The sequence below is a fragment of the Falco naumanni genome, chromosome 1 (assembly GCF_017639655.2).
Source record: "Falco naumanni isolate bFalNau1 chromosome 1, bFalNau1.pat, whole genome shotgun sequence".
NCBI classification, from domain to species: domain Eukaryota; kingdom Metazoa; phylum Chordata; class Aves; order Falconiformes; family Falconidae; genus Falco; species Falco naumanni.
Window position 1 is genome coordinate 57703035 of NC_054054.1, and position 24184 is coordinate 57727218.

Sequence of the window (24184 nt, forward strand, 5' to 3'; positions counted from 1 at the left end):
CATGCCATCAGGAAATCCTGACCATTAAAGTGACAGACCATTAAAAACATAGTTCATGTAATTTATTTTCTATAAAAACATCCAGAATAGAAAGCCTCTTCACACAAATCATTTTAATTAAAAATCCTATTTTTAACTCACAGAAACCTTCACTTAGAAAGACATAAAATTTATTCAATTGTGTACTTCCTAACTACTTTGCTTCATAGTGAGAAAGCTGTTGCCATGCAAGATCAGCTTAAAAGAATGTAAAGGGTAAATCTCTCTCTCATCTGTCCACAACCTAGAACATAATCCATCACGTATGGAAGTAGGATAATGGCAGGAATGTAAAGGTTCAGGGCTAGAAGTTAAATTCCCAATGGTAATTTTCAGAAATGCTTCTACTGTCCTAAAGTTTCATACAACTGTAGCTTTCAATTAAATTTAAAGCTGCACATATAATAAAGTAAGTTAGATTTAATACATGAATTTCTGCTGGAAAACAGTTCTGTAATCAAGTTCCAAACTTTTCAGAGAACAGATACCCCCCCCAAGCACACATCTATTACCGACTGTCTTCTTTCTCAGTAGTCATTGTGAAGACTTAGCATGACTCTACTGTCAAAATACTTTGCACAGCACCAAAGTATTAGTGCTGTGTTGTCAAGTAATAAAGGTATGTATCCTGATATCTGTTTATTTTGAAACATTTAACAACTGAGCATATGTAACTGCCAAGTTTCACTCATTTACAAATTTTGTATTCCCTCAAGAGTAACCATGTAAGCATAAAACCCCTAAAAATGCTTCTTTACCTCCTATATCTCAATGTTAGGTTTCTACAGCATTCTAAGTCATACCTTTAGCAGTGATGAAACACAGAAACAATTCTATTCTAGCATGATTAAATTGAAAAGGGGAAAAAAAAAAGGCTTACACTACCGTTTTTGAAGAGCATTATCTGACACATTTTTTATTTAAAATTGTTACTGCAACAGGAATAAAGACAACTTCCTTCTGAGTACGGAGAGCAAGGATAGACTAGCATATGGCTTAGTTCTTCTGCTCCACCTGCCCTTCAGAAAATGTAAACCAAGCCACTGCTAAGTCTGAGCTAGTAGTATTCCCTGCCTTTCAAGGGGGCCTAAAAGCTCAGACTCTTCACCATACCAGTCATGGTTTTCATGCTTTTAGATAGTACTGTGGATTCATGTAATAGCAAAGATACCTTAACACATGAAAGCACCACACATCTTTCCTTCGCTTCTAACTTTTGGAGTCAGAAGGACAACTGGAAAGAGCTTGGCTCAGATGTCTAGCCATCTGGCATCAATTCCAATGATTTATGCCATCAATTTTTTTCTAAAGACGAGCAGTTACAACTTTATTTGATGATATAATAGCTAAAAATAGTGACACCACACTATGGCTCACTGCTGGATTCCCAGCCTGGCTGCAGCATTGACCCAAACTTCACCGATAAGGGCCTAGAAATAAGGTATCCATTTCAGCCTAGCAGATAGGTATAATCCTACCACCTGTATCGGTATTTTGCAGTATTTTGCCATTAGCAGAGAGGTGTTTTTTTAAGAGGAAGTTTCCAAGGGGGGTGCAGATTCCTACTGAGCAATTTTAAGCTTGCTAGGGGGCAGTTTGGTTTCTTTTCATTCCCCCTCCTGGGTGTTGGACTGCAGTTTGAAAGTCACAGAATGACAGTCAACTTCCCAAGTGACAGATAAGTCTGCAGGTAACCTTGCATGCACACATTCTCCCCCACACCTTTCCTGCTTAGTATGGAAGGCATGCCCTGCTCAGCCCATGAAGGTGGGGGAAGCGGGGCAGAGAGCAGAACTTTTACTGCTAACAGAGAAATCCATTTTTTCCTTCCTGGGCTATCAAAATGAACACTGCACCAGGCTAGAAATACACTGGCACTCTGAATCCTATGTTAAGCATGAGCTAACAAAGGCAGTAACATTACATCAATGCTTGGCTAAGTGATGTTAAAATAAAAAGCATAAGGGAGGCAAAAGCAGCAGTGGAAAGATATACTAGTCATGTCCGGGGACTAGAAGAGTAGAAAGAGAATGGAAGGGAATTTTATTTGGTAGTGTTTATTCCAGATTTCCACATTCACTGTTCTACAAGTTAAGGAAGCACACATTTCCACAGCAATGATGAGAGTGAACTTACTCTGAATAAAGATACCATTTTTAAGGTACACTAATTACGTGAAGAGAAAGAGAAGCTTTCAGAAGTAGTACCTAAAAAACCAAAATTAAGGCAAGGATATACCATCAAAGGAATACAAACACACTGATATATGGGCAGCACAGACAATTCAAATTAACACTTGTCACCACAAACATCATCTGTGATGAGGTTTTGTTTCTTTTCAACGTATTAATAGATACATATACACCACACATCAAAAAATGCATCAAGTAACAAGGTCAAAGTGATCACAGGCATGCCTTTGTTAACCAGCAAACAGAAAAAGAAACTTAAATACCTACTCTCATCTTTCCTAACCCACATTTCTCTGGAAAAACAAAACTCCATATCCTCAGATTGAAGAATTAAGGATACAGAAAACCCTATCGATGCACTGTACTGAAAGAAAAAACAATATCAATATGCTCAACAAATTTACGCTCTATATTATTTCCAAAAAAAGTGTCAGAAGCCAACAGCTTTTGCAAAGAGTTCTCTCACCAAGTACAACAACCCAAACTAGTTTGTTTAACCCCCCCCTACCACTGCCTGCTTACTCTTTCCATGTGAGAAGAGGGCAATTTCAGCTTCCAGTAGCAGAAGACTTTTCCTCATTATGCTTATTATGCTCATTATCCTCAATTATCCTCATTAATGTCAAACCGATACCTTTCCTGAATAAATGCAAAAAGTAATGAATACTGGCAGCCTTGCTATAAAAAGCTATTTTGGAAAAGGACTCTGGAGCATCAGTTATAAAGTAACCAATAACTTCAAACCATGTATCATTAAAAAAGAACAACCTATTTTAAAAAAATCTTAAGAAACTAATTTAATTTCTTTCTATATGCTCCGTATAAGCATATTAATATTTCAGATGAAAAATATTTCTACAAATTAAAGCTCCAAACATTACATTAGCCCAGACTAGGTCCATTTACAGAGCATTTTCACATCTTTGTAAGTAACTGCCTAGTGAAGCAGTCAAATATTATAACAGTATTTCTGATATTGAGGTATGGTTTGAAAACTGAAGTGTTAGATATACACACACAGATTAAACAAAGAGAATAAACAAATACATTTGAGCATTGGAATATGCTCAAGCACACACAGATCAGGGTTACAGTAAGTCTCATGCATTAAGTATCAATTTCAGGAAAGAACAACTGTTCTACGTTCTAATTCTGTCAGTTTTGCCTAGTAATCCTCCATATGAACATACGAACTGAAAAGGGAAATAAACCTCTGAAGACTAACTCAATCTGTCACATTTAACACAAACATGCTGAGGAGGAAAAGAAATTTAGGAAAAGATTTAAAAAAAAATAATCAGCACTTTCAAAATATATTCTTACAGTTTGCTGAGGAGTCAAAACAACATGACAAAACCCATTTTTTCCCACATCCAGGTAAGTATCTAAACGTAATTGTCAAAACCAACCAACCAAAAAATCATACCTGAACATATTCCCTAAATAAAGTTTTCTGCCCTGAACTGAGGGGATCAGCTCTTCTGAAAATTCAAATCTGATGGGTTTTAGTTTCCAGTACAACTAACCAACAAGTTAGTACATAGCAGAGGTTGATTATTTGTCAACTAGAGCATAAATAGACTTGTGATGGCACATACATATCTTACAACATTGTTGTAAATTCTCTGTTTTTAAATATGGTGTAGCTGCCTGTGTTTTTCTGTTTACCAAATGTACTCTTTAAAGCCAGGGCCTTTTGTTCACCAGACTCTACAGAAAAACAGCAATGTCAGCTGCTGAGTTGGTGATGGTCTGGAATGCCTATTTTAATTTTTTCTTGGGGGGAAAAAACATTTGATGAATATGAAAATCAGAAAACATCCAGACGATTCAGGACTGTTCACTAGGTCAGTTATACAAATCTGTTTTGCTCCTGTGGTTAGTTTGGGAACTGTATTTTGAGGCTCCTCAGCAATTTTTACGTTTCTAACAGCACAAGGTAGTGCCGAGTTCACACGAAGCCCTAGCTAACAATATTTTTTTAAAAGTTAGCATAAGACACTTGTATTTCTAACTAGACTTTCTGAATAAATTTATTTATGCTAACCGCAAATAAAACTAAGCCAAACTAGCAAGAATCTGAAGTTGTGCAACTCCTTAGAAAAAGAGATGACAGCCTTCAGGCATTTAAGCCTTCAGAGAAAGTGCAAGGGCACAGCACAAACCTGGCAAAAAAATCTCACGTACCATGCAGACATAGCCAGCACCTGAACTGGACTTCTGTAAGAGGACAATACTAAGTGCCATGCAGTGCTATTCTTAGCCACCATAAACACACCAAGCTTTCAGAGTTAACAGCTTCTTTGTTAGTTCCAGGGGAGGAGGCTAGTCACATCTGAAATAAAAATAGGTTATCATATGCTTCTCCGTGGAACTCCAAAACACATGGCTAAATTGTTCATTTAAGATTTCAGCTGTGTGTATTACAATTGAAAGGGAAAAGGAAAAGCTTTTCTCTTCTGTGTTCTTCAACCTTCATTTTAACTTTTTATCTGATTCTAATCTATTTCAGAAAGTAGTTTGCTTTCTCCACTATAAGAACATTTACCTGGTTTCAATACATTCTTATAAGCTCTAAAAAGCATTGCAGAGAACTGTAACTCAAGAGGCTCAGACTGGTATGAACTGGAAGGTCTGGCTGTGGAGGCACCCAGGAAAGTGGGGCTCCCAGCATGGCCTGTATGAACGGCACCCAGGTGAAGCAGGTGACGGAAAATTCCTGACACCCACCCCCCACATATCTACCTGTGATTTCACAGCACACCCAGACCTGGAGACAAAGAACCATGATGACTAGTAACAACTCACAGAGGTGGGACAGGATGGAGACACTGATCACTGTCAGTTCCAAAAACATATCCAAAATCTGTTGGCAACCAAAGAGGAACTCGGGACATAAGGAGAATGTGGCACCTGGCATCCTCACCTCCCATACCATGGCCAGGGATTCCAGACCAGCTGGACACAAGCATCATGGTGCCATTTTGCTGGACAGACACCATGAATACCCTTGTCCTGGTGCTCAGCTGCTGGACTGGCCTCTGGGGCTTAAAAGACTATAAGGGCGAGTGAAAACCTTCTTCCCCTCAGTTCTTATTTTAAGTAACATCTCCTTTCCCTCTTATAAGGTCTTACATTTACAACTGCTACATGGTTTATACAATGTTGCAACAGTATTTCCTACGCTGTTTTTTGAGAAAAATTAAAATAGCAGGATTCCTATTTTTGTAGGAAGACACAGAATATATTCACAGTCTATCAGCAAAGTTAAAGGAGATGCTCACCTACAAAATGAAGTATGGTAAAATCTTTTCTGAAGACTTCCATGCTGACAGACAGGAATAAAAATATGTTTATATATAAAACCATATTTTAAAGAAAGCAGCCTGTAAGGAGCTAGGACAACTATCACAACTACATTCAGAACATTTGAGTACTACCAGGTTTTGAGGCTTGAAAAGTAACTAAGCATCTAACCATATGCACTAATATGGCTATGGCTTGGCCATTAACGACAAAAGCAGTATTTGAGTGGCATTTAGAAGACTACACAGTTCACCACAAATACAAAAAGAAGAAGAAATACACTAGAAGAAAGATATGAATCTATTAAGGTTCTGCTTTAAAAATTCTCAATGTCTGGCCCTCTTCAGGAACAGAGGGTAAAATTTCCTAGTAGAGGATATCACAAAAAATGGTTGTATAATCCATAACGCTCCTTACATGAAGAAAAAAAAATAAGGTCACTTAGGTTACCAACCAGAATTAGCGCAGACAGCTAGCCAAAGACACCACCTCCCAAGTTCTAACACATAAATATTCTGGTAGCATTGTTTTGAAAATGGAGCAATACTTGCTTCATTCTTGCTCAGGTATACTATTACCAAAACCGTTTTTATGCATTGCCCCACTATTCCTGCTCAACCCTGAAAATCTCAGCTTTTCTGGTCAAGGTATTTGACCTCAAGCTTCCTCAGTATAACAAAGTTACACAGGCACAATCTGTATGTATCGTAAAAAAATACTACCTCATTAATCGTTCTGCAGTAATAAAACACAGACTAGACTAACAACTGAATAACTTTTGAAGGGGCAGAAGCAGAGAGCTGGGAAGCAGGTCCAGCTGTGGCGGGACTGTGCGGTGACTGTGGAGCTCAGTCGGGGGTTAGGGCCTCAAAGCTGGGAGCACTCTGGTCCCGATACCTGGAAGGAGACCAAATGCAAACCACAAAACAATAACAAGCTCTGGCCTCTGCCGAGTTACACTCTCAGTCAGTGACCTAGAAATTTGGAGTTTCCCATCCAGAGCTCATCGCTCATCTTCTTCCCTGACGATATGGTATTTAAGTTTGTATGGTCACATATTGACAACACCACACAATGCCAGGCTGTTTTAATCATGCTATAAAAGCCCACTTGCCTTCTGAGCTGACTATAAGTTTGCTAGACCCACACAAGAAATGAGGTTACAGTTTTCTTCCTCTGCAGCTGGAGAACAGGAGGCAGTCTGACCCGCTCGGCACTGCTAATCCACAGCCACAGCTCAAGGGGAGGAGCAGTGATTTATCTCCAGAAATACATTATCAATACCCTGCTAAAGCAGCTGCACTCAGCAAGAAGCACAGGACAGGAAAACAGAGGAAACGAGAAATCTGTCAGGTTTTTTTCCTAATTGTAGATGCTGACAAAAACTTGCAACCCCTCACGAGGCTCCACCACCTCAGTAGAGCCGTAAGGCAGGTGGCACACGAGCAAACATCCCTCGTGTTAACAAGGCAGACTGATACATTCAAAGGTTAGAAATATCCCGCCCCCCTCTCACAAAGACTTTTTTAGGCAAGACACATGCAAAGCACACAGAAATTACAGTGCCATTAACGCAGAAGGTTAACTCAGGCCCAGCCTGCAGCTTCGGGGCAGCACTCCCAGGCAGCAGGAACGGGGACTGAGGCTCCCCAGAACTACATCCCAGCAGAGGAAATCCCATCAGGATGGCACAGCTGCTCTTCCACACCTTCATGGGTCTCCATCACCAACCCCAGTCACCAAATAGCTAAAGCTATCCAATATTCATAATCCCTTTTTGGCAGTCAGTCTTTGTAACTTTAGTCTCAAAACTGCAAATATAAACCAAAACCAAATAGCACTCAAGGACTTCACACCATTTTTCTCAGCACCATGAATGTAAATGGTCTTAGTAGTTAGGAAGTATAGAAGAGATATGAAGGCTTGACAAAGAACTAAAAAAGTGCAAGAATATATCTAATAAACCAGTACCTAAACTAAAATTAACCAAGGAATCACTGCTTCCTCCCTTCAGGCCTTCAGAATAAAGTAGAGCATGCTATTTTTTAATTCTGAAAACTTGCACCTCCAGGAAGACACCAGTTTGGCACATATTCAGTTTTACTGAGGTTGAACTTCAGCTCAATATACTTCAAAAAGTTTTCACGCTCAATGGCAGCGTAATTCACATCCTTCATGACGTTTTAGATAGTGAAATCCTACAGGCTTGCTTCCAAAAATGCAGAATCTGTGCCCTCCCTACGGCTCTCCCAGGCCCTGTCCTGCCATCCTCTCGCCTCCTCGGTTAAACAAGTTATGTTCTTGTTTCCCTTATCCTCTCCAAGACAAGCACTCTAGTTTTCCAGTCACAGTATCCCCTTAAGGGATAATGCAGCCATAAAAAATGGGCACAAACTACAAATTTAAAAAAAAAAAAAAAAGTTTTTTTTTAAAAAAGTAAAATAATTCAAACAAACCTTTGAACACTACTACAGTGACAGATGCTAGGAAAATTTAACAGCCGAATCACTTTCCTTTTGGTCACCTTTTGCCACATTTGTGAATCCTGGTTTTGCTCGTATCATTTTGCTTAATATATTTTTTTCAGAATTAGCAACACACATTTACCTTCTTTCCTGTGGAAGAATAATTATAGCTTGAAGTACCCTTTCAGGATTTTTAAATTATTATTTAAGAAGAAAAAAGAGAAAAAAATACTCCAAAAAATCGTTCTCATCCATGCACTTCTGCTAGGGAATTTCTAGGTTCTGGATTCCTCCTTCCTCTTTTCCTATCCTGTTAATTTCTGAAGAGAGGGAGGTTCAAATATAAGAATACCCCTATAAGCAGAACAATGCACGACTCCACCTTAATATCCCTAAATCTACCACAGGTTTCTGGCCACAGTGTCTCAAACAGCTATAAAAAAAACACCTTTGAACTTCTCAGCCAAACGTCAGTACATCCGGGCTAGCCTGCTTCTTTCTTTGCCTTGCTGTCACGAAAACAGCGTGCCAGTTGCCAGCCTCTTTTTTTCCAGGACAAGACCTCATTTGTAGCTGAAAGAACAGTAAAAATCTGGTGATATTTGGCCCAACTACTACGCCCTGCTGACAACTGGCACAAACAAGATGTTAGAGTGAAAAAGGAGGCAGGTTTCCACTGAGATGTCAGACACTCAGTTTTCTAAGCCCAATATTGGCTGCATTAAGAGCTGCTGAGACGTTACTGACCAGTGAACCTGGTGCACCGCCACCCTCCCAAACGTGACAGTTCCTAACCCGAGGATCTTAAGTTCTAGTTCAGCAGCGTGAACAAAGGAAGCAAACATGGATCATGAATTAAAAAAGCAAAAGGAAGAAAACCAACAGTTCCTAAGGCTACTTACTCTGCTTTGATAGCACTGTAAACATAACAACTCTTTCCAATATTCATTTATTAGTTAGCATTGATTTGCAAGGGTTTAAGGCGTTCATACATCTTCCTAGACCAGCATTCTGGTCTGTAGCAATTGCTTACAAAGGGAACTTCAAAAAGTAAAATTGAAAATGTCCCCAAATCATGTGCCAACTGTGCCTGATGGGCAGAACCAGAGGAGTCATTTATACTTCCCATGCTGTGCTTTCCCAAGATCTCTTTGAGAAATTACTTCTAGAACTTGATCTAATTTTTGAGAAAAAAACCCTATCAATATTAATGTTTTAAATGAAAATTTTTATTTTAGAAGTTTGGAGTGCTTGTTTTTTTAAGCTCTAAGTGGTCTGTTTCTGAGGCTATGTGAATCTAAAGAAATGTATTCTTTCTCCCCTTTGGATTTTCAGATTCTTGAGAAGAATGAGAAAAAGGCAAAGAGTGAGGAAAAAATTTTACATGCCTGTAGTTTTCTACTACTACTACTTTGAAAGCATTATATAATCATTAGCAGTATTCATTCTGAACCAAGAAAAATCTATCCAACACATGTTGCTTTTCTTGTTTGTTCTAACTATACCTACTTAAGGCATCAAGTCTAAAATCTGGCGAAAATAATTAAAGAGTCATAACACATGTTAATTCTGTAGCTGTATTGAAACATTTTCTACCTCCAGCTTCTTGACCATCACTGTGTCTTAAGTACTTCTTGATTGGGCCATAAAAACTCCTGGATTTGTATAATGAGACTTATTAATGCAAAGTCGGTGATATAAAGTTTCTTTCTATTCATTTTTCAATAATTAATATTCTAATATTAAAGTAATTGAAACAAAGCAATTATATGCCTTAACATTTTATTTTCTTCTGTTATTGTAGCTTAGCAGCATATTATAGAAATCATATTTCAGTAAACTACTCTGAAATTTCTCCCAGAAACTATTTTCTACCAGACCTACTAACATAAACCTTTGCTTGTGACATTCACACAGGCAAGTGGGAACATCAGAGCTCAAACACTTAATTCGTATTTGTAGTAGCATGGCCCAGCGTCTTTGAGGTTCTGAGTGCCCCTTTTGATTTAAAAATGACCTCTTTCTCTTCAAGTTCAAATTCACTCTTTAATTTGCACTGTACCTTACAGAATTTAAAAGCTCCCTTTGACTAGCATCATTACTCTTTGTAGAGGAATGAGGAAGAATATTTCTTTCATACAGGGGAAAACCTGTAACTACATGCAAACAGGATATAATACAGCAAACAACAGTTTTACTCCACATAGTGTTCTGAAGTTGGCAGTCACCTTTCTAAATAAACAAATTCTGTTTTGTCAATGATCTCTTAAATGCTATTAAATCTCTAGTGTCTGAACCTTTCCCCTTCAAACACAAAAGGCCAAAGCTAGAGTTTAAAAAAAAAAAAAAAAAAAAAAGTCAGCAGAAATAGGGTATTTGATATGGGTTGTTGCAATTGGTTTATCTGGAGTTTTCCTGAAGTCCATGCACAGCATGCAGTTTATTCGACCCAACAGTAGCTGACAGAGTGGTTTGCATTTGGGGCACCTTCTCCTCTCAAAAGCATTCTCTTCTGCAATTTCAATCATTACAGAACCTAGTTACGTGTTTAGCAAAAAGTATATTGCTTTTATAGAAAGAACGTCCCAAAGGAAAGTTCATTCGAGCATATCCATGCCTGACGAAAATAAATATATCTCAACACATAATGTACTTAATACAATGCAGGCATCTTATTTAAAAATTAATATGAAGAACCGCACACGTAACAATCTTCAAAAAATAATAAAAAAGAACCCACCCAAAAAACACCACAGTTCAAGATTTTCCATGCTGATACACAGAGAAGTCCAAAATAAGGCCCAAAACATCATATATCCTTATCTGCTTATCACTGGTACAAATCTGGTTATATACACTCCCTAATAAGCAGCCATGCCCTTATGTTCAATCTACACAAAGAGTTTCAGAAAATAGACTGTAGGCATCAAACAAATAAGGCAGGGAAAAAGTACACATTTAGGTATGAATATTTAGCAGTAGTGAATGCTAGACCAAGCCAAAACTACCCAAAAAATAATCACACATCTTCAGTCATGCAGAAGAAAAATAAGCAAATATAAAGAAGGCTTCTATGCAAAACACGTGACAGCAAGACAGCTGAGCTGAGACACCCCTACACGCCCACCAAACAAGACAGCCTCACTATTAGGCAGGTGGTCCTGACCCTTCTTTTACAGTAAGTCCTCACATCCACCTCCTCCTTGCCTTAAGAGGATTCAGTTGGATAATTTAACAAACAGCAGCAGCAGCAACTTCTCCACCTTCCCAAGAAAATTTCTGCTGATGTAATGACCCAAAACAGCCCACTAAAAGAGTAAGACAAAGTAGCACAACTGGCAGCTGAAAAGGTGACAAGGCTGCACTGCTAGGGGCAAAGCCACCACTTTTGGCAAAAGTGATGAGCTCAGCCATCTTAGGCTAATTCCCTCATGTTCATCCTGCTCACTTGACCTGCACCTAATGGAGTGGGACTGGAAAAGTCTGACAGCTTCAGAACTTTCACTTATATACACTAGGTGCTCTTCAGTTTCAGAGTGATACATTGGTTTCTCTAGTTTGGGTGATCTACTTACAGCTTTCTTGCCTCCTTCCAGCCTATATCCATTTATAGACCTTGTTATTTCAACCCTACCCTGAAGAAAAGATAAATATAAAAGCTATCTTTTTTTTACATAGCAGATTTTACTACACAGACTGTTACTGACATTTCATTTAGTTGCATGTATGCCAACACACCACGTATCAGGAAATGCAATGACTCATGGTCTTATGTGCCCCAAAATATACTGCACAAATGGCCACCATTAAAGACCACCTAAGTTCATAAGGAGGGTCAAGTACAGAGGTCCCCCTCCATAATCCCTTAAAAAAAAAAAAAAAAAAAAAAAAAAAAAAAAGACACATTCATATTTTATTGGTTGAATAACTACTAACAAAAACTTGCTTTTCCTGTGACAACTGACAGGCTGTGGAAAAGCCATCGTTAAGTGCCCTGTCCCTTCTACAGCAAAGAAACTTGCTGCTTCCGCAGTACAGGGATCCACAAGTACATTTATTATCACAAAGTACAATTAAATACATTTTTTTAAAAAAGAGTGGAATTTAGTAGCTTTTTCAAAAGTTACCATAAATTTGTATTAATCTTTCATTTTAAGGTTTCACTTTTTGATATGTCAAAACAATTTTGGAAGTTGTAAGAAAGAATTGGTATATTCTCTGGAGACAGTCTATGGAGTTTCAGGATACAAGACAACTACTGTCATGATTTTTTGAAGTCAAGGTTACAAGTAACAAAAAGCTTTCTATAAAAAGATTGAACACATTATTATTTGGCATGTTTAATATTGGAGGGATAAAGTTAACACCTACTAAATATCATACTTATTTATTTTATTGTTTTAAAAGGCATCAAAAATAGTATGTCATGAAAAATAAGATTTCTCTTGATTGTGAAGTAACGCTGATTTTGCCACTAGCATATAAAACTGCCATTGAAAGATGTCTGGAAGTTCTCTAGAGCACTGTACTGCCACTGATAACTGCTACCCCAAAGGACAGTTTGGATGAGAAAATCACGTAACAGCTCAGACCTATTTTTTCCCCAGGTTTTATTTTTCTTTGCAGTTTAACACTTGCTTGGAAAACAGGTTAAAATTTATCATACAATAATGATTTCTAAAATATTAACAAATTGTGCTTTTAAAAAGCATAATCCATGAACAAACTGCAACAGAAGAAGCAAATCTGTCCTTCTGCTAAACCCGTGCACACCTCCACATACACTCCACCCCATCTCCTCACAAAAAACAAGACTGGCAACAAAACACCTGTTCCACAGTTCTTCATATGATCCCTTTTCATATAAGTTCCTATCATGGCACTGCAAGGTGATTTCACCTTTTTTATTTAAATTACAGTTTTGTTGCTGCCATCAAATGAAAATCCACAGGATAAAAATTAATCCATTACACCTACTTTGTTAAATACTGTATTATCAGAGCAGAACCTCTCTTGAGAGCCAGGAGTTCATTTTTGGTTGGTAAAGGAGGAAGTGATCTTCAGTCAAGCTAATCCTATGGGAAGGTAAGCGATTCTTAACTCCAAGTGCTTTTTTCATTCACAGAAAGTGAATTCACAGTGATTCAGAAGTATCTGCCAGGTAGCTCTCCCCAGTTTTCACGTGCTTGTTGTCAGCACCTGGCAGCCATAGCTCAAATAATTCACTTCCTTTTAAAGCTGCTCCATTTCTTTCTGATTTTATAACACATTTTCAAAAACGACTACTGTGCAGGCAGATACAGCTCACTTCCCTGCTACAACTTTGTTCCCAGGCTCACAAATCTAGGTAAGTTTGAAATTCACTGTCACAAACTCTTACCAAAAAGAGGCCAAGGCCAACGACCTCGATGTAGCTTTGGCAGGCGTGACGTTAAGAGCAGCCCCGATCTCTTACATTGTACGAGTTCTTGAAATATATGCATGACTTCTGAGTCAACATGAGCGAGACTGTATGAAAATCTCATGCACCATCTGCAACACCGATTTACCAGAAAAAGGTAGGGACAAGAGTTCAAGGACAGAGAAGCACCCACAGGACAGGTGTGCCTTTCTGTTTAGCAGACAGACATACCACAACTGCAGCACAGCAAGAGAAAGCTGTGTATTCATTCTTAGAAACACAATAAAAACATTGTTTGTTCTTTTTCATTATCCAGAAACAATTATTTATTTCTCACCTGGACAAGATTATTAATCAAGTAATTATTAGAAACACAGAAGAGCTTTTAAGAAAGCAGTAATGTGTCATACTCACATTCACTGGAAACCAGTTGTTCCTGCCTAGACTGTAAGCCCCAGAAATACATGCACTTTTCATTAAAACAGATGTCATATCTTACAGAAAGGTATTCATTACATAATGCTTTTCATTGTAAGCAGCACAATGGTTTTTTTAACTCATATATTGCATTGCTAAAAGTAATTTTTGTGGCACCCAGGCCTCCTTATTTTTAAACAAATTTAGACAAAATAAGAGAATTTTCTTACATCAATCAATGTAAGTAACAATCAAAATTAGTATTTTTGCTACAATATCAGAAACCTCAGAAGAATGGTTCAACAGACCATATTCAAACTGCAACGGACTAAACAACAGAATCCATACTGTAACTTAACGCTCTTAAAGTTATGAAGATTTCTTATATACTACAGAAAAAAGCAACCTGAGGACCAGCCAGTATAAAGCCTCCATCCTATCCACAACTTCAGTAAACAATTCTTAAGCGGGAACATCCTCACTTCACTGTTGGATTAAAAGAACATTCCTGATCCCATTTAAAAAGAAGTAATGCCTAAAATTGTTGGCACAGACATAGCATTCTGAAACTAGGCCATATGAATGTCACTTCATTGTTGTTACTGAAAGAAAAAAGATCAACTACAATAAAACCTTAGCCAGCACTGCAACGTTATGCCAGCTAAGCAAGCCCTTAACCAGACCCATGGAGCTCTGCTGCCTTTCTGTTATATACTTAAATACTCTCTACAGATGCTTATTTTTATGTATACGGATATGCATGCAAGCATACCCACTCCTCTTCTGACGCTGTTCAGTATACAAAATTCTGAAGTTATCATATAAACCATAAAAAAGTAGCATTTGCTTACAATTTTTTTATGAAAACACAGAAAAAAACCTCTCTGAAGTAACTTATTAGCATACGAATTTATTGAATTTCCAAACACATACTCAACATAAATATTGTGTAATTCCTTGTTCTGCACATACTGCATCACTTGATTGGAAAACGTTTTAAGAAAAGAAGCAACTGGCTTGCCCACTTCAGCTCAATTCACTCGGCATCCATGTGAATCACAATACTTACACCCAGTACAGGCTGCACAGAAAGGGCTGCTCCTGGCTGGCCTGCACAGTGGAAAGCCGTCAGAATGCAACTCTCACACACTTCCAGAGCAGACATGCAGCATGGCAATTTTCACAAATGGAGTGGCAATGGTAAAAAAAAGTGACATAAACCCCATCTACCTAATCAGTGTGCACAGAAAATTAGTTTGTTGGTAGATTATCCAAGTACCACTTCCTGACAAGAGAGTCAGGAATATCTTCCTCCGCTGTGCTTACATAACAGAGGACATAAAGGAGAAAACAGCATCACATATAACCTCTTCTCAGATAACCTTTAGTATTATTATTATTTTTACTCTCAGTCTTAGTATAGCTGACAATTACCTAGTCTAAATTTTGCAATTCACCTCCTTACCTATACAGCAATTATTTTTCTAGTTGTAGATTGCATTTATTGTAACTGAATGTATCCCATGGTTTACTTTAGTTTGGAAACTATATACATTAATAAAACCAACTTTAAGGATTTTTAATCATTTTCATGAGACACCTTCAACTGCTACTATAAAACAATAGAAAAATCCTTCTGGTTATCTTTATTTCAGCAAGAACATTAATAACTACCAAGTACTATTACAAGCTATAATTTGGAACAGATACAGTTAATCTGCAAGAGATGAGCAAAAAGTGAAAAGCAAACCCTATAAGGATGCCTGTTTTGAAACATCCATTGCTTTAACTCAAAAGTCATAAGTTGAGAAGTTATTAGTCCAGAACATGAATTAGCCGTTAGTGCAAAAAGCAAATCTCACATCTGAATAAACCATTAGGACAAACTAAATATCTGCATACTCTCCAAGCACCAATTAATACACCGTACAATATATAACTTGGTACTAATTCCTTCAAACAAGACAGGTGAAACAAAAAATGCTGTATTAGGGTAAAAATCCCAATGGAGGTACTCTGATGAAGCGTTGGATAGCAGAAACTGTGCATCCCAGACACCTCAAAACAGCCATTAATGAAATATAACTTAAAGCTGAGATACCAGATACCTCCTGCTTCCGACTTCTTTAATCTTTACAAATGCAAAAAACTTAAGGCATATAGCTGACGTACAGTTACACCATCCTTCTCATCTCCTGGCATCCTGTCATCAAGCTGCTGTGCTTACGACAGCAGAGCCTGCTACACAGTGCAGGGCAGCTCACAGGCCCGAGACCCTGCATTGAAGCATGTGTGCAGGGGTGATCCGAGGACAGACTGGTTGTCTTTACCAACAGCAGCATCCTTGCCTGCGTTGGTAGAAACTCTGGATCTGGGCTATTTAGAAGATCAAAGTGGGCACTTTTTGCAGGTATAATAATGTGTCTGAGGAACAAAAATAATACCCCCTGTAAAACACTCAGTCTGAGGACGCCTGTTTTGCTTCAAAGGAGCATTGAGCTTGGCAGAACTAAGCCACAGCGTCTGCATCTGATAACTCCGCAGAGACGAGCATCTACTTGCACCTCTCTTGGACAGCAAAGGGTGCAAAGAACTTTATCAGACTAAAACAACTGCAGCCTAAGGAAAATGAAAAAAATTAATATACACACGCGCACACACACACATATATATATATATATATATATATACTCTTACATGACAACTAGGAAGCAGAATAGCACACTTTGCTCACCCCTCACGATGGCTATGCCAAGTTGCACCAGCACAAAGGATAGCTAAAAACCTGTTTTTAAAGCGTAATTTTACACAGCGGCATGCAAAAAAAAAAAAATTAAAAAAAAAAATATCCGGTATGAGGCCGCGGCTGCCGGTGCCAGCGGCGGACCGAGGTACTTACTGCTGCTGCTGCTCCAGGATTTCAGCAGAGATTTGATGCTGATTTCGAAGAAGAGGGAATCCTGTAGGCTGAGCATGGTGCCGGGGGCAGGGCGGGAGCGGGGCGCCGCCAGGACCGGCCACCGGCAGCGCCACCGGCGGGAGGAGCGTGCCGGCGCCCGCGCCGCTGCCGCGCGGCCTCCCGGTGACGCAGGGCCCGGGGCGGGGGGGGCGCGCTAAAGGCGGCTCCTCGCGGGACCCCTCCCGGCCCGGCAGGCCCCGCCCCGCGCCGCTGCCCGCGGGGTCCCGGCGCGTCCCCCCGCCAACGGCAGAGCGCCGTGCTGCTGCGAGGGAGGGGACGGGGCCCCTCTGCGCGCACCCGCGCTGCCCAGGGACGGTCCCCGGTGACACGGCGGGCAGCGCACCCGCACTGCCCAGGGACGGTCCCCGGTGACACGGCGAGCTGCGCGGCCCACCCCTCGGCCGCCGAACCACGCAGCCACTGACAACCGAAACCCGAAGGGCTAACGGGCTCTTCGCGGAGTCCGACATGCGCTCGCACCCGATCCGTCACACTTGCAGTGAGCTCCGCAGCCGCCCGGCGTTACTGCGCGGCGCCAGAAGCACGGCCAGCCTTCCGCGGAGAGATCAGCGACATAAAAACACCCCAGGCGTGACAAACAGGTGCCCGGCGGAGGGCAGGAAGGGCCAAGTAGGATTCCCAGGGTGGCCGCCTGCAAGAGAGCTATGGGCGACTGAGCTTGGACACCTGCCGCTATTAGTGGTTTGGGTTTTTTTTTTCTTTTAAAGGACTTCACACCACCATTTCCACATTTCTGATGGTTTACTTCGTTCAGCATCACCTCAAAGGCCATGAAGAAAAGCATCTTAGGTGTGAAGTTTCCAGATTCCTAGGGATGCAATCCAGCACCGCCCTTTAGATAGGGCTCTGGATCTACCCCCATTCTTTCAGGATAAAGCAAAATACCCCATTGCAGCACAGGGTAAAGCAGTTTAAGATAAACCTCCCTCATCCTGCCCACGCTACCGCATACCATCAAAAGGCAGTGGCCCTCTCTCAGCTTGGAGTGCTGTCTTTACGCAGGCCAAAAATGCATCTGAAAGCATCTCAAGGTTTTAACGGACAAACCTAAAAGTAGGCCAAAATTTCAGAAAGATGTCTGCTTCCTGCTGACAGGAAGAAATTATATCAAGAAAATAACACTTGTTTCCGTAACTGCCACCAAACTATACACACAGCATTGTATATGACCCCTTGGGTCAAATACAGAAAACGGAGAGAACTGTACTCTGAGATTACTGTGACACTGGCTGCTAACAGTAGTTTACTAGGTCTGATTAAACTATGACTTGACCCACACCGCAGAGATGAACTAAAAAATTAACCATATGGGTCCAAAGATACACTTGATTAACTAAATCTGCTTTTAGTTAATTTTTAAAAAACTTACATAGTTTCAGAACTGTGCTCCACCCTGTACTAGGAGTAAACCAGCCATGAGGAGGATATCATACCTGTGCCCTGAGATAAACTCAAATTACCTGAAATTTTTTAACAGATTCAAGAATGGTGTACAACAAATACTTTTAAGGTGCATTTTTTTGTGGGTTTGGTTTGTTGGGGCTTTTTTGGTTTTGTTTTAATGTACACACATACCCACCCCTCCCAAAAAGAAAATCATTATCACTTACAGGGAGGTAACATAGACCAGTCCATGTTCAGCTAAGTTATTCTAAATGACAGGTCTAACATACCAGCAGCAGAAGGACACTGGAGAAAGAGCGGGATAAGCACGTCACTGCCCTAGCCCATTCAACCATCAAGACAGCTGCTGTCTGACATCTATTCAGGAGATTAAGTTTTATTAAAAAAGAGAATGGTGTGGTTCTCACTCAGTTTTCATAGAACAAAAATAAACCAGACTTCCCCATGGAAAAAATATTTTTTTCTATAATAAGATAATAAATTGCTACCTGTATCTGGGTAGCACTTGCTTCTTCCCAGATAGGGTACAGAATGCGCATCCACAGAGTAACTCTGTGGGACATTGCATCAAACATCCTTTCATAAGCCTGTTTCAGGCAATACTACCTATCTAGTACCTCCAGTTACCTTATACTCCTTTTTCATCACTTCTTTTATGAATATATTCAAAGTTATACTTTTAGCATTCCTTTTTCCTCTCACTAAATAAAATACAACAAAGGTTGTATTTTGTTATGAGTAGGATATAAAGGTCAGATTTTGGAACCAGCTGATGAATTTCACCACTAATTTGAAAGACTGTATTAATTATGGTTGGTCTCTGACTGCCTTTAACACTGGGCTACAGAGAGTTCTTCAAAGGAATCCTTGTTAACAGCATGCATTCCAAAATCATGAGCCAACTCTCCCAGCACCTCAAAAATAATGACTTTTTAAAATACACTTTGGGTTCTTTGTAGTTGCCCTTTTCCACCATCAGCTTTTATTCTTTAAGTTATTAGTGCCAGAAACTTATTAAAAAACAATCATCCCAGAAACCCCAGGAGATACACTAAAACAACCCCACAGAAATACTAATCTCAATGTTCCAACTTCTGGAGTCCTGAAAGAAGACTTTCAACAAATAGAAGACCTGCCAGTATTTCTGTAAAGCAGTGTTTCAAAAGTTAATGAATGTTAGGAAATCTTTTTAAAAATCTGCATTTATTTATGATATTGATGTGTTTGGCCAAGCAAGTTACACGGCTTTCTGCCACGGCATCTGAGCTTTAGTCGTACTATTATTTATTCATAATACCAACTACTGATCACTGTGGATAGGGCTTCCTCAACGATACTAACAATTAATTTCAAAGGCAGTTAGCTCAACAGAAGTTATTAGCCCATTAAGAACTTCTAGGTTGTTAAGGATATTTTGAGAACTGTATGCACCCAGAGCTTAAGCTTTTTCTTCCAAAGATTTCAGTAGAAATATTGAAGACTAGGAAAATTAGGAACAAAAATATTTTGAAAAGAAAAATCTTCTTTTAATACTGCATGAATATAAATAATTTGTGTGTTTTCATGCATATATGCACAGACATTATGAAATTTGATTCAATGGACACCATTAACTTACAAGATTTAAAAATGGTATACACCAAATACTTTTCCTGCTTTGCCCCTCCCTGCCGCCCAGGTACAATTAAAAAAAACCCAACAAAACAACCAAAAAAAAACCCCAACAACAACCAAAAAATTAAAAAAAATAAAAAATTACCAGTACAAGTCCATTTAACAAAAAAGGGTAATGGATCTCTCACTATCTTTGCATTATCATGTAAGCATCAGTGTCATAAGCATTATCTTACTAGACAATTGTGTACAGCCCTTCTAACACTTCTTCCTCACAATCCAATTTACATGCTTTTATAATCAGAGGTGTATAGATGACAACTATTGCAACTTCAGACTTTCTGGTTTTGTTTTGTCTTTGAACTAAGTTAATGAAGTAACTACCAGATACTAGAAAAAAAGAGAAGATTTCAGGATAAACCACAAAGTTTAAAAAGTAGCCTTTTGTTTTATTTTTTAATCAAAGCAAGAATAGTAGAAGGAGGAAAGAAAAAACATGGATTACAAGCCTCTGAAACTCACCAAGCACAGGCAAGGCTAATTCACTGAGAAGAGCCCAATAAAGCTCATCATGTAAAGTTACAAGATATTATCATCAGGTGTTTCTAAAACTGCATAAGAAAACATCATTTACAGAATGGATTTTTTTCCAGTTCCTCAATTTCAGAGAGGAGAATGAAACTGACTTCTGGAACGCACACTGTGTTTAAAATTGAGAGCAACAAGTATGTCCACTGTGAAAGAGTCTAAAAATACCTATCACTTTGGAGTACTTAAATGGAAAGTCTTTCCATAACATTATTTTACTACCTAGAGAGAATATGGAAAAGAAAGCCCTTGCATTTAGCTATAAGCCAATAGCTTTGATCTAGAGCTACTTCATTAAGAAAAACAATCCAAAACAAAACTCTCAAATTGAGGATTTATGCATATTTATTTTAGTAGGCTAGACATCACAGAATTCCAATAAATACATAGTTTATATACTGATCTCAATACTTGCATACCTTTTGATTCCGGACCTATTATAAATTTCACTATTACAGGGAACAGATTACTATAAAGTCTATGTTTCTAATACTTTCTGAAGAGTAAGGTGAGGTATATGTGAATGAGCACACTCGTATCAGTAAGTTCTTTAAAGGGCATGACAAGAACAGGGCTGTAGGTGCAGTAAAGCAGAAGTGCTCAAATGCAGGCTGCTCACAATCTACCAAAATTGCTAATGCAAATGTCCAGTCCACATCATGGGGTTTTTGCTCAGAAGTGAAAACCTTTTAGTAAAGAGGATGGCCAGAAGCAAACTGCCGGAGCCACTTCAGCAACAGGAGTCTGCAGACTTCAGGCTGCCTGTATAGAACTATAAGCTGCAAGATTCACATGCAGTAGCCCAGCTGCTCTGGTAAGTATTTGACTGCCCATTCATGGTACTTTGATCCACAGCATGCCTGACCTATCCAAGCAGCCAATTCAGCAGTTCAAGAACAGATATTTTTTAGATGTAACATTCAGTACATGTACGGTAAGCCTAGTCACACAACAGGTAAGATTTGCCCTGGGCATTGTAAGTAGCTATAGGACCCAAGCAATATAAAAGACCGGACACTATCGTGCTGTAGACAGTACAGATAACAAAAGTTTCCTTTTATTTGTAGAATTTGGAATTTAATAAAAACATTTTTAAAACTATGACTATACCAGTATCAATACATTACTACAAATGTGTATGCAAAGGACATTTGTACAGCTTTTCTTTAATTAAAAGTACCATCATGTCATTTTCTTGGAGCTGCCCAGAAACATCACTGGCAACTATTTTTAACAACGTACATAAAATAAATGCAGTGCGTAACAACTGCTTTTTCAATAACTGCCAGAGTTCTGGTGTGTGGCAAAGGCCAACATGCAAGACCAAAAAAGTAAATTTAATATGGTTTACACAATGTTGGTTCAGCTTCACTTCTTACAGGCTGAAAAGGTAGGGGATTTTCATGACTGAAGATATTGCTGAAGAAGGTATCTTAAAAAGAGCAATATTTAACTTCAGAAAGTTTGCTTTTAAATGTCATTCATTTTATATGTCATTCATTTATATTTCACAGGGAATATTACAGATTTTTAGCCTAATTTCCTTTTTTTCATTATTATTTGAAGCATTATTCCCTGGTTCTACAATAGTTGTATTTCTCTAGGAGTGTATTCTTACCACACCTCCTCCCTCCCCCAACCCTCCAATGCAGTTCTTGCTCTCTTCTACTGAGACAGCAAAGATAACAGAATATTTGTCTAATTATCCCTTTACAAAATAATTTGCATTAATCATTCCAGCATAAATATTACATTTAAAAACCACAGCTAAAGGCATTCTTTTAAGTTATATAAAAAACATGCAGTCACTGTTGCTTCCAAAAGTTTCTTTGAGGTTTTCAGTCCTACTACATTCATCTTCAGGATGATATGGACTGACAGGAAATTCACTCAGGCAAAGAAATACAAATAATATTTCCCATATAAAGTAAATTATGAGTTTTCCAACTATATATATTTATGTAGTTCTGGAAGAACACTGAAGAAGCACAGCTTTCTTGCAGAACATAGTCTCTGAGTAAGATCAAAGAGGATACTGTTAATATTTAACTTTTCAGTCAGTTAACATTATCTTGATTGAATAGTAATCCTAACTTTAAAAAAAAAAAACAAACAAAAAAAAACAAATCCCCCACAACTTTAAAGAAAGAATAATTAAATTCTGAAAAATCAAACAGCTTTCAAGGTAGTTTAAAAAAGACCTTACCAACTTCATATGGATTTAGACTAAACAGATTTCCATATGACCCTTCCTGAAAATCCAGCTTTTCAGATCAGCAAACATCGTAAGATTACAAGGAAACAAATCGGTAATACAAAACTGAAACATTTCAAACAACTCAGCAGGCAGCCCTGAGATGATATTTAACCAACCTCTCTCCAAGAGGAAATGAGACAGGTAAAGCAACAGATGAACCTATGTTACCGTATCTCTTGAGCCTGACAAATCCGCGTTTCTCGATTTTCACGGGCATCCCTGTGGTTAAAATTCTCAGCGATTTACTCCCTCTCATACGCTCAATTTCCACTTTTCATGACTGCAAATAAACCTTAAAGGTATAAAGCCCAATTAGTACAGTTCTGTCTTTGTCCAACAACCTGAAATAACTGCCTTAAGATCTGATCTGCTTAATTGTGTTCTGTGTCAGCCTCTTTTTGTCCTTCAGCATTAAATGTACCAATGAACTGGTTCTGGGGAACCAGCACTCCAGATTTTACCAGCCTTTTAAATGGAACCTGAAAACAGTTATGGAGCTACACAGAAAATCCCTTCTTAGTTGCTGGGCATTTAAATGGATAGAGCAGGGAAAGGCTTAACTCTGTTACCCTACAAGGCCTTAAGACAACTTCTACGAATCAGTTATGTTTCTATTTTTGTTGCTCCTCCCAAGCTGCTGGATGTCTGTGCCACTTCACAGGAAACATCATATTTGCATTATGTGAAGATCAGCTACTCTATCCCCATAGAAAGCACTGGGGAAAAAGAACACCAAGAGTTTAGGACTCATCCAGGAAAACTTTAAAAAAAAGAAAGCTAAAGTGAATTACCTATAGGGGTAAACTCAGCACACAAGTCCCAAATCTGTTACGCCTCGTGAGTGCAGTAGTACTTAGGTAGAAAATGTTCTCTGATGCAGACTCCCACTAGACTCACACAGCAGCTGAAGGCACTCATGTAGTTCTCTCGCCCTGCACCAGGAGATAAATTTCTGCCTTCCTCCCTCCACCATAAGCAAAGCTGAAAATTTGCTCTTGAGCCACTGCCGTTGGCAGCCTGCAGCCCATTTCTGTCTGTATGTTAAAGCACTTTACAGTACCACATAACGCACATGTATGTGTGGTTCAGCCACCTCTGCCACAGAGTGGTAAGTGTAGGCAGAGGGATGGGGGACTGCACAGTTACAAGTAGGAACTACTTCAAGTGTCTCTGCTAAACCTCCTCACAAGCACAAGCCTACCAAATTACTCCACTGTAGCTTATACCCCTATGTAGGCAGCAGTTTTACAAGCTCTGTACACATAGTATAAGGACTTTCAGAGCTGTAGTTACAGGCAGGAGAAGGAAAGCAAGAAGTAGCAAGGCATGGACAAGCAATTTTCTCCTTCTCAAGGTTTCAACTCCTGAAATTGCCATTCCCAATGTTTCAGTTACACAGGGCAGCAGGGCAGCAGCAAGGAGCTCTGTCACCCAGTATCATATTCAAACAAAGAAAATAATTACATTATCATGGCATTCTGCATAGTTGAACTAAACTGGCATATTTCTTCACTCTAAAGC

At 39.0% G+C, this 24184-nt stretch overlaps 1 protein-coding gene across 13 annotated transcripts in view; it reads right to left on the reverse strand.

The window, feature by feature from the left end:
• The window catches only part of FRYL (FRY like transcription coactivator), a 172307-nt gene that overhangs the window by 113261 nt on the left and 34862 nt on the right, over window positions 1-24184 (reverse strand). For 2 of the 13 annotated variants that reach the window (XM_040595336.1, XM_040595289.1), the window contains exon 1: window positions 16720-16833. The exons of 10 other annotated variants lie outside the window; for them this stretch is intronic. In XM_040595336.1, the coding sequence (XP_040451270.1) occupies window positions 16720-16795 (76 nt within the window). In that variant the 5' untranslated portion in view covers window positions 16796-16833. Of the gene's footprint in view, window positions 1-16719; window positions 16834-24184 lie in introns of those variants that run through there. One more of the 13 variants, XM_040595325.1, reaches the window with a different exon arrangement.